This window comes from Culex pipiens, chromosome 2, assembly GCF_016801865.2.
Source record: "Culex pipiens pallens isolate TS chromosome 2, TS_CPP_V2, whole genome shotgun sequence".
Taxonomy (NCBI): Eukaryota; Metazoa; Arthropoda; class Insecta; order Diptera; family Culicidae; genus Culex; species Culex pipiens.
In genome coordinates, this window is record NC_068938.1 from 143,542,434 (window position 1) to 143,554,647 (window position 12,214).

At 38.5% G+C, this 12,214-nt stretch overlaps 1 protein-coding gene across 1 annotated transcript in view; it reads right to left on the reverse strand.

Moving 5' to 3' along the window:
• The window catches only part of LOC120416221 (Krueppel-like factor 8), a 292,926-nt gene that overhangs the window by 186,682 nt on the left and 94,030 nt on the right, over positions 1-12,214 (reverse strand). Inside the window, exon 3 of the mRNA XM_039577920.2 lies at positions 1,642-1,677. Coding sequence (XP_039433854.2) covers positions 1,642-1,677 — 36 coding nt within the window. The remainder of the gene's footprint in view (positions 1-1,641; positions 1,678-12,214) is intronic.

Below are 12,214 nucleotides of genomic sequence, written 5' to 3' on the forward strand. Positions count from 1 at the left end.
AAAAAAACGTATTTTTCATCGAAAAAAACACTAAAAAAGTTTTAAAAATTCTCCCATTTTCCGTTACTCGACTGTAAAAAAATTTGGAACATGTCATTTTATGGGAAATTTAATGTACTTTTCGAATCTACATTGTCCCAGAAGGGTCATTTTTTCATTTAGAACAAAATTTTTCATTTTAAAATTTCGTGTTTTTTCTAACTTTACAGGGTTATTTTTTAGAGTGTAACAATGTTCTACAAAGTTGTAGAGCAGACAATTACAAAAATTTTAATATATATACATAAGGGGTTTGCTTATAAACATCACAAGTTATCGCGATTTTACGAAAAAAAGTTTTGAAAAAGTTACTTTTTGCGTTTCTCTTTGTTTCGTCGTCCGTGTCTGTCGCGGGTGACCATGAACGGCCATGATCGATGACGACCAACTTTTTTAAAACTTTTTTTCGTAAAATCGTCATAACTTGTGATGTTTATAAGCAAAACCCTTATGTATATATATTAAAATTTTTGTAATTGTCTGCTCTACAACTTTGTAGAACATTGTTACACTCTAAAAAATAACCCTGCAAAGTTAGAAAAAACACGAAATTTTAAAATGAAAAATTTTGTTCTAAATGAAAAAATGACCCTTCTGGGACAATGTAGATTCGAAAAGTACATTAAATTTCCCATAAAATGACATGTTCCAAAATTTTTTACAGTCGAGTAACGGAAAATGGGAGAATTTTTAAAACTTTTTTAGTGTTTTTTTCGATGAAAAATACGTTTTTTCGGAATTCTGAGTACGCCATCAAATCGGGCGTCTAATTTTACATAAAAGTCCCTTTGACACCAAATTTCTATCTCATCACCGTTTCAGGCTGCAAATTATTGAAAAACACCTCTTTTTTCGCATGTTCAAAAATGGAAGGGGTCGTACCGCCCCTCCGTCGCGAGATATCAAAAAACGGACCTCGGATTCGTGATCAGGGACAAAAGTTACCCCTTAGGACAAAGTTTCACGCAAATCGAAGAGGGGTCGGGGCAACTGCTGTGTGAGTTGGCGGAGAATTACCCTATTGTAATGTTTAGAATTATTTATGGTTTTACAAATTTTATTGGCCAAGCAAGAGCTCACAATTTCCATGAGAATCTCTCAATTGTGACAAGTCATTTTGAACCCGCTGGACACTTTTATGCGCACGGTTTGGCTTGGCGGGCACACTTTTTGTTCGCGCTTGAATCTTTCAATAAAATCACTTCTAATGGCAGGCTCAATAAAGATGTTTGATCGGAAGGCGGAATTATGATGATAAGTAGCTTTTTTTTCTCTCTCTCTCTCGCCTGCTGCTACTATAAGCCCACGCTCATTTAAGGTCTTGCCTTTACGCCACTTCATGGCGCTGAACTGTACTGACAGTAGTAGCCACCACAGCCGGGTCTTTAGTGCACGGTGTCTATTCACACTGCCCGCGGGCTGATCTAGGGCTTGGAGCTAAGCCTTCGGGGCAGGGAATGTTTTCGGCGTGTTAACAAGTGGTGGCCATGGCCGTGTAGGCTCGACCGAACGAAGGTGCCATACGTTACAACGCACCAGACCGGACCGGATCGAAACTAGAGACTAGGTAGAAATCAGCTGCTGAGTAGCTTGTGCCCTTACCTCCTTCGCAGACAGAGGGTCATTGCCGAGTCCATTCTGAAATTGGCAGATAAAGAGAAGAAAAAAATAGTTTTAGTTGTCATTGAATAACTTAAGCGATGTAGAATCGGCTGAAAATCATAGTCGTGAATACCACACATTCTCGTACATCCGTGATGGAAGCTCCCCATCCATACCCATGATCTTCTACCAGGGTGTGTGTTTGATGACATTTCTGTCAAAGGACTGTCTGGGCCTGAGTGTCGACTCGCAAACCGGGTGCTGCCCGCGAGCAAAAACAAATAAATCAACCTTCGCCAGCCCCAGCATGGTATCGCTCGCGGAGTAATTCAGCAACGGCAGCTCTCCAACTTGCCATTATCGGAGGCACCTTCTGTTGATTTAGAGCTCACGAATTGGACTGTCCAACCGCTTACTATGGGTAGTATACAGTTCAAGTGGCCGGCTCGGTGACCTGGGCTCAGGGTGGTGGGCACCGCCGCGAACTTGTCTCTCGTTGAACATCATCAATCACGCGTCGCAAAGTCACCACCAAACGACGATGACAATCGGATGTTGCTAATATCTTAATTCATCTGCATCAGCTGGCAGGCTGGAGACAAAGAAAGACCTTGAATACTCGCAACCGGGTTGGGGCCGGGGCCGTAACGCTCCGGGGGAAACGGCACCCATCCTTCCGGAGGTTGGTTGGGTTTGGAGGCATTATTAGGCAGGGTAAATTGGGGACATGATCATTAAAGTAAAGAATCTATAAAAAGCAGCAGCCCTGCGCATAGAATCGATGGCAGTGGTTCTTCAACTAGGAAACTCATGAAAAAACTATTTTCATAGAAATTGGGAGATGATGAAAAGGGTCATTCTCTGCCAACTCAGCAGTTACTCTGACCCCTCTAGATTTTGATGATCTTTGCTGAAAGAAGTAGATTCCGTCCTTGATCCTTGATTTTTTTTTCTCGACTTGATTCAGGCTCGATCTCGAGTCAGATCGAATCAAGGCTCGAGCTTAAATTCTCAGTGAGCTGCAGAGCAAAAAAAAAAAAACAAATAAAAATGTGTGCCTTTTTTGCCGGGGCCAATTTTTCGAAAAAAAAAATGACAAACTTTGAAGGTCTGTACCGAGCTCCAGGGTGTTTAAAATTTCAATGTTATATATACTAAAAGATGCGCAAAGATCTGGCCTACACGCCAATCATGTTGAAAATAAACGCTTTAGTGGCCAAAATGCCTTAAAAAGTGACATTTTTGACTTTTTTCACGGGTTAAATTCCATTTTTTTTTTTTTTTTTAATTTATATTTATTCAAATTTCTTTTCCATGTACATTCATTCAGTTAAAATATTATTGAGTGTCCAATCACAAACGATGACTTTTCACCTCAATTTTAAATACTAGCAACTTTCATTTATTCATGAAATATTGTAGCTTTCGCTATTCAGTGATTTCAAATGTAGGAGGTCCTACATGTACAAAAGGGAAAAGGGATACCTTAAAACTAACTTATAAACTATATAAAGAGCGGATCAATGCAGCTGAAGACTGCAATGATTTTTGTCGAAATGCATCAATTATCTTATTGGACATAACATCCAAAGTGTCAACTTCGGCTAATTGATGAAGTTCACTGGTGCTGAACCAGGGAGGAAGTTTCAGAATCATTTTCAAAATTTTGTTCTGAATCCTCTGAAGTTTTTTCTTCCTGGTTAAGCAACAGCTTGTCCAGATCGGCACAGCATAAAGCATGGCAGGTCTGAAAATTTGTTTATAAATTAACAGTTTATTCTTGAGACAAAGTCTAGAATTCCTGTTTATAAGTGGATACAAACATTTAATATATTTGTTACATTTAACCTGGATACTTTCAATGTGATCCTTGTAAGTAAGGTTTTTGTCAAAACCAAGTCCAAGATATTTCACTTGATCCTCCCACTTTAAATTTACCTCATTCATCTTTATAATGTGATGACTTTTTGGTTTAAGAAAATCAGCCCTTGGTTTGTGAGGGAAAATAATAAGTTGAGTTTTTGCAGCATTTGGAGTAATTTTCCATTCTTTCAAATAAGAATTGAAAATATCCAAGCTTTTTTGTAATCTTCTTGTGATGACACGAAGGCTTCTGCCTTTGGCGGAGATGCTTGTGTCATCAGCAAAAAGTGATTTCTGACATCCTGGGGGCAAATCAGGCAAGTCAGAAGTAAAAATATTGTATAAAATTGGACCCAAAATGCTTCCTTGAGGGACGCCAGCGCGTACAGGTAGTTGATCAGATTTGCTATTCTGATAACATACCTGCAGAGTACGATCCGTCTAATAATTTTGAATAATTTTCACGATATAAATCGGAAAATTAAACCTTTTCAATTTCGCAATCAAACCTTTATGCCAAACACTGTCAAATGCTTTTTCTATGTCTAGAAGAGCAGCGCCAGTAGAATAGCCCTCAGATTTGTTGCTTCGAATTAAATTTGAAACTCTCAACAACTGATGAGTAGTTGAATGCCCAAGGCGAAATCCAAACTGCTCATCAGCGAAAATTGAATTTTCATTAATGTGCGTCATCATTCTATTAAGAATTATTCTTTCGAATAATTTACTAATAGATGAAAGCAAACTAATGGGCCGATAGCTTGAGGCTTCAGCAGGATTTTTATCCGGTTTCAAAATCGGAATTACTTTGGCATTTTTCCAACTACTGGGAAAATATGCCAAATCAAAACATTTGTTGAAAATTTTGACCAAGCAACTTAAAGTGGCTTCTGGTAATTTTTTAATTAAAATGTAAAAAATGCCATCCTCACCAGGGGCTTTCATATTTTTAAATTTTTTGATAATAGATTTTATTTCATTCAGATCCGTATTAAAAACTTCATCTGATGAAAATTCTTGTTCAACAATATTCTGAAATTCTATTGAAATTTGATTTTCAATAGGACTCAAAACATTCAAGTTGAAATTATGAGCACTCTCAAACTGCTGAGCAAGTTTTTGAGCTTTTTCCCCATTAGTTAATAGAATATTATCACCATCTTTTAAAGAAGGGATGGGTTTTTGAGGTTTCTTAAGAACCTTTGAAAGTTTCCAAAAAGGTTTGGAATAAGGTTTAATTTGTTCGACATCTCTTGCGAACTTTTCATTTCGCAGGAGAGTGAATCTGTGGTCAATAACCTTTTGCAAATCTTTTTGAATTCGCTTCAGTGCAGGATCACGAGAACGTTGATACTGTCTTCGGCGAACATTTTTCAGACGAATCAGAAGCTGAAGATCGTCATCAATAATGGGAGAATCAAATTTGACTTGGACTTTTGGAATAGCAATATTCCTAGCATCCAAAATTGCATTAGTTAAAGATTCCAAGGCTGAATCAATATCAGCTTTGGTTTCTAAAACAAAATCATGATTTAAATTATTCTCAATATGATGCTGATACCTGTCCCAATTAGCTTTGTGGTAATTAAACACAGAACTATTGGGTCTGGTAACTGCTTCATGAGAAAGTGAAAAAGTTACTGGAAGATGATCAGAATCAAAATCAGCATGAGTCACTAAAGGACCACAATACTGACTTTGATTTGTCAACACCAAATCAATTGTTGATGGATTTCTAACAGAAGAAAAGCAAGTTGGCCCATTCGGGTATAAAACCGAATAAAGACCAGAAGTGCAATCTCTGAACAGAATTTTACCATTGGAATTTACTTTTGAATTATTCCAAGATTGGTGTTTGGCATTAAAATCACCGATGATCAAAAATCGAGATCTATGCCGAGTAAGTTTATTCAAATCCCCTTTGAAATAATTTTTATTTTCCCCAGTGCATTGGAATGGCAAATATGCAGCTGCAATCATAATTTTCCCAAATGAAGTTTCAAGTTCAATGCCCAAACTTTCAATAACTTTTAACTTAAAGTCACGTAACGTGCTATAAGTCATACTACGGTGGATAACTATTGCAACTCCACCGCCATTTCGATTCATTCGGTTATTAGTTATAACTTTATAATCTGGATCACTTTTCAAATAAGTGCCAGTTTTTAAAAATGTTTCGGTTATAACAGCAACATGCACGTTATGAACTCGTAAAAAGTTGAAAAATTCATTTTCTTTCGCTTTTAAAGAGCGAGCATTAAAATTCATAATATTGATGGAATTACTTAGATCCATGATTAAACTTCAGGGTAAGAACAACATCATTCGCAAATTTTAATCCAATCTGGATTGCTTCCATCATGGATGTAGCATTACTCATTGTTTGAATCAAACCAAACAGTGAGTTTTGCAAAAAAGTCATTTTTTCAAACGTAACATCGCCGAGATCAGAAGATCCCAAAGCGTTGCCAGCAGAAAAATTTTCAAATGAGATTTGAGGTACCTGCCCAATTTCAGAAAGATTGGTAGAGGATTTAAAATTCGTGGATGAACCCGAAACGACGTTAGCATAAGAAATGCCATTGTTGTTACCTAACTTTTCCACGGTAGGGTTATTTCTAGAATTGTTCGAGTGAGACAGCACGAACGTTTGATTTAAAGATGCAGGTACAACCTGACTTTGAGAAAATTTCGGTTTGGATTTCGGCTGATGCTTAGCACGAGAATCCAAAACCTTTTTTCTGATGGGGCAATCCCAGAAATTTGATTTGTGATTTCCACCACAATTTGCACATTTAAATTGGGTGACTTCTTTCACGGGACAATTGTCCTTGTCGTGAGAAGAATCCCCGCAAACCATGCATTTTGGAACCATGGCGCAATGATCAGTACCGTGACCGAATGCCTGGCAACGCCGGCACTGGGTCAGATTCTGGCCATTACCGCCATGTTTCTTAAAATGCTCCCACTTTACCCGTACATGGAACAAAAACTGAACTTTGTCCAAAAGTTTCATATTGTTGATTTCATTTCTGTTGAAATGAATCAGATAAAATTGTGAAGTCAAACCAAAGCGAGAAATATTCCCGTTTGATTTTTTCTTCATTGGTATTACTTGGGATGGGGCAAAGCCAAGCAACACCTTAAGTTCGTTTTTGATCTCATCCACCGACAAGTCGTTGGAGAGACCTTTCAAGACCGCCTTGAATGGACGAGCATTCTTGGTCTCATACGTGTAGAAATTGTGTTTGTGGTTTTTCAAATAACCAACAAAAGTTTGGTGATCTTGTAAAGATTCCGTCAACAAGCGACATTCTCCTCTTCGACCAAGCTGGAACGAAACCTTCAAATTGCAAGTTTCCTTGCAATTCTTCAGTTGCGTTCGAAAGCTGGCCAAATCGGAGACGGAAGTCACAACAATTGGCGGAGCCTTTACTCGTTTCTCGACGGCAGAAGGCTCAGTACGAGAAGAAGGTTCCTTGTCATCAGTTTCGGATAAAACACCGAAACTGTTTGTCAATGGAATTGGAGGATTGACCTCACATTCAGAATCAGAATCAGACCTCAGAAGAGGCTGTTTTCTTTTTCTGTTTCCGTTAGCCGGTTTAGCGTTCAAACGCTTCACCGACGTAACGACCAAATCTTCAGAAGATTTGCGTTTACCTTTGTTTTGACGCATTTTGCAAGCAAAGTTCTCTTAAAAAGATGGCTTCGTTTGTAAAATACAACAAAATTTCAGGCGGGGTTAGTCTTGAAAAGACTGTTTAGAATTTTGGAAAGTAACTCAGGTAGTCTTTAAAAAGACTGTGAATTTTGTTTTGAAATAACTCTGAGCTTAGGTAGTAAAAAATACCGCAGCTCTAGTGTCCGTTCACCACGAAGGTTCGCAAGACACTGGTTAAATTCCATTTGAAAATCACATGCAAAGCGCCAACTCCTGTTTCGTCCAAACAAGCTCATTTTTTGGATTTTTTGGCCCGCCAAAAAGTCATTTTGGTTACATCCTAATAAATATGTTTACAAATTCGACAACATTAAGTTACCGTATTTGCTTACAGTATTTCTATCCGTGTAAGATTAGATTTTGGAACGTTTATAGTGGCTTGAATGTGAAGATTAAAATATGAAAATTATTTCGTAAAGAACGAGAATAAGTTTTCATCAAGTAATAAATTTAATATACAGTTGAAAAATCTTCCAGACTCGAAAATGTATGCCTTCACTCAAAAAATGAGTAAGCGTAAAGTGAACAGAGTTCATTGCACCGGTAACCAGAAAGAAAACTGTTTACTTTCATGGTGCAATGCACTATAAAAGTTGAACAGTTTTCTTCCTGGTTCCCAGTGGCATGAACCCTGTTCACGTTTACGCGAACTCATTTTTTTGAGTGTTCTGGTCGTGCCAGGCGCCAGTATTGATCAGCATGATAGGGGCATTTGAGAAGTTGCAAAGCGAGGAAAGTTAGCTCCCATTCATCTTCCACGGCTCGTGGATGTAACTTCTGGAGGTCCTGGTCAAAAACGGAAGTGCATCTGCGGGTGGGCACCTATGCTTATGCTTTTGCGTTTGCTACAAAAAACTACAAATTTACATCATGAATGCTCATATTTTTTTTGGTAAATCCTGAGCGTGAAAAAATATAATTTATTATTCCAACTTGCAACAAACATACTAGTCAAAAACAAACCCATGAAAATAATTCTAATTATTTCAAAAACTTTATTTTGAAGATCAGCAACCTGCATGATAATTTTCTTCACTTTTTTTTTTGTCAAGCGTTGGGATTTTTCAGAGTGAATATTTTAATATTATATGTTAGATGATTTCAAGGGCTTTTCAAGCAAAGATATGAAGAAACCATCAAATTATACATTTCTTTTCACGTTTTAATTTTTACAAACATGTAAGAGGTGGAGTAGCGCTGTTCACGGATATATGAAAAATAAGAAGTGCCTATATAAGAGTGTCTTAACTGGAATTTTTAAGCAATATGGCTCCAGTAGCTAGCTGAAGTTATAATGGAACTTTCAAAAAATTACTATGGGGAATTTCACTTTTACCTCTTCTTATAGAAAGTTTCCCAAAAAAACTGTCTTTTTTCTATTTTTATAATTCTTATAGGTTTTGATCCGGGGAACAACTTTGTAGAACATCGCAAAACGCTAGGAATTGATCGCGAAAAGATACAGGATATTTTTGGAGAATGGAAAAAATATGACGTGCTCTAATGAAATACCTGTATCTTTCCGAGACTAATAAGTAGCGCTTTGCAATGTTTTTCAAAGTTGTTTCCTGGATCAAAACTTATAAAAAATATCTAATCTGAGAAAATTCATCGGGTATAAGAAAACTTTCTCGAAGAAAAGTTACAAATTGAAAAATAAATAAATTAAATTTATTGAAATTCCAATTTTCCAAAATGTCAATTTGTTGGGTGGTGATCCAAAAACTATTTTGTTTCGTGTTTCAAAAAATCTGTTCAACTTATGGTGGGGTGACGTTCATTTTCGTTTCTTTTTTTAATTGTGTTGGGTCACGGACCCTATTATGGCGATTATGGCATAATTTGTATTACCCCCCCGGTCACGCAGTGTTTCCCTCATTGACCGCTGGGAGCGCTAGTAGGCTGACAGTACAGTCTGTCATGTATGTTATTGTTTATCTTCGTGATGTTATTTCTGTGATTTAGATATAAGGTTTCGTATTTTGTAAAATTGTGAAATAAAGTTCTTTTGTGTTGAACTTCCGAGGAGGCAGGTGTGGCCTATCGGAGCCTTGAAAACCACCGTGTTTTATTTGTTCGGTAAGAAACGTCTTTGTCCGCCATCGTCCCTGAAGCTCCGCCGTCGTCCGTAAGTTGTTGGTTCCGGCAGTCCCGCAAGTAGTTAATCACAACGTAGGGACTGGCCGATTGGGCCGAACAAATTGATTGATATAATCAATGAAGTTCTTCCTACATCATCGTTGATCGGGAGGCACGACGTCGTGTGATTTGTTGCATTAAAATAGGTTAATGTGTTCAAAGTGATTCAAAGTGAAATTACTGTAAAAAAGTCCTTCCTATATCAAAGTTGATCGAAGGCACGCTGGCGGTTTAAGTCGTCTGGGTAATCGTGGTGCAAATTACATTTATTTAGTATTTCGACGTCGTCGTGCTATCTTGTCGCACCCGCCATTTTGACGTTCCGAGAAAAACGCGTTTTAATGTTTGACCTTGAATATTCAAAAACGAGAGCACGCAATGTAAACAATAACAAACACATTTTGTTTGGCTCACCATTCTGTGCATTGTCCCAAAGTTTGGTTGAAGTTGGTTGCTGGAGTCCCGAGTTATAATTACAAATGTTTACGGTAGTCTAGCTTGTACGTGCGACAAACGCATCCTGACTTTCCTGGCCTGAAATCATTTTGACCTTTTGTCGCACTTACATCAATTTTCATGGAATGACAAGATAGCACGACAAGATTGAAACTACTTTCATATGTAAAGTGACAAAAATGCACGGAGTTTTTTCGGTTTTTGTTGAATATCTCAGGATTGAAATCGAGTTTTGGGGATCTGTGAAGGTCAAAAGTAAGGCATTGTGAGCTGCACAAAATGGCGTTCTTAACTCAATTTGGCCCAAAATGCACGTACGACAAGTTAGCACGATGGCGACGATTTAATCTGTGTGCGAGTGTTTTGGTGTGCTAATTAGAAAGACCTTCCCATAGCATCGTAGCTCGGAGAGCTCGGCGACGGGTTTATTATAGAAGTCCTCCCCATAGCATCGTAGCTCAGGAGGCATCGAAAAGCTAATTCCTTATCCTACTATAAAAAAAAATCATGTGATGTTTGAAGGAGACGCTGTGGATTCAACGGTCTCAAGCGGTGTCAACGGGTATATAGCGAACAACTATGTGCTTGATGAGTCGGCAACTTCAACTATCGGACTAACATTTCTCCCTTTTGTTGAACTGCCGGCTTCTTGGGAGGGCGCCGGTATTGACTAATAAAGTTTTCTGATCGATTTGGTGCCTTCAACAAAATGTTTTGACAGTGATGACGGTTCAGAAAATATAAGTACACGGAATGTTATGGCCAATTTTTGACTTTTTGTACCTTTTTTCACAAAAATATTTTTTTTCCAAATTTCATAACTTTAATTTATTCAAATTGTTTGACATGTCTTGGACTAAAACTAAAACTTTACTAACTACAAATTTACTAACTACAGTTTTTAATGATAAATCGAATTTGCAATCCAAAAATCCTTTACAGAAATTTTGATAAAGTTCACCGCTTTCATGATATAGCCAAGTTGTGATTTTAACCGGGAAATATGCAGATTTAATTTTTTAAGTAGGTTCTTGGATGACCATTTCTGCTGCGATACAGTGGATGAAAGGAAAACAAGTTTGAAAATTGAAGTGTTCAAAGTCTCACACAAGTTCCAGTCTCAATCAAACAGACCCCATTTTCAAATGCCAACATCTCAGCAACATTTTGGAAAGACTTTCATTTAAAAAGGGTGTAATATTGAAAATTTGGTCCTGAAATGTTAGTCTTGAATTTGGTCATTTGCTTGTTTAACCCCATCAAAAGTCCAGACTTGATTTAAAATTAAACTGCACAATGAAGCTGAAGCTCTGGTCAAAAGTGACCAACTTAAAAATAATTCGTAAAACAATGATTTTTACAATGAGTATCTGAACACAATTATCTAGGAACCTCTGAAATAGTCACAGAACAAACGCGAGGGGTGGTTCCAGCGCCGCGAGGGTTGGCAAAAAAAAAAATGCTTAAGGTTGTGGCGACCAGCCTCCTCATCCATGTTTTGTCACGTTTGAACACGACGACGTTTTTTCCCATTTTTGTCCCTCGCCGATCGATGATTGATGTCCGTTCCGTAAATTCAACCGTCGCCGTCCGCAAGGAGGAGATTGCTCCGGGCTACCGGAGGGCGGGTTTGACTTGGCGTTGCCAATTCTAGACAGTAACAACAACGGCAAAACAACAAAACGTTAATGTTTCGAATGTAAAACAACTCACAACTGTCCATCCTCGGCTGTTGGCCCCTATTTGAGGGCGGTGGAACGCGGTCAGCGCGGTAGCAGAACTCATAGCTGAAGTCATTGGCTTGGGCGTAAATGGGGCAAGGCCAGTACTGACCTCCTCTCTCTTAGTGCTCGGTTAGAAGGTGGAGTCTTGGGGTTCGTGAGATAATAGATATAATTTAAAACTAATTGAATTACTTGCGAATTGTTTTTTAAGATCTTTACAAATTAGGTTAAAATCAAAAACTTTAGATTTGCCCTGTCAACCCTAACTCCCCCTAAGAATCTGGACCAAACCTGCGAACCACAGTCGGTCAACGACGACGCCACCAAGAACCGTTCAGATAGAATCTCAAGTAAGGAACTTCACAACCGCGTCACCGTCATCGTCGTTGGTCGGACTAAGTGGCCTCTCTGGTGGTAGAACTCGAACGCGGACATCACGCCTGGCCGTTCGGGTGACACGGCTCAAACCTAGTGAGCTCCACATTGAAAGTGACATTGTTCTGACACACAATAATTGTGGGGGCGGGGAAAACGCGGGAAGAGGGGAGTGAAGCTTTATGTCCACCTCACGACTGCCGTGTTCGATTTCGTAACGATTTGTCATTAAAATTGGCGTTTCTCATTATGCGGCCGGCCGAGAGTCGGTGCCAGGCCAAGACAGACAGGC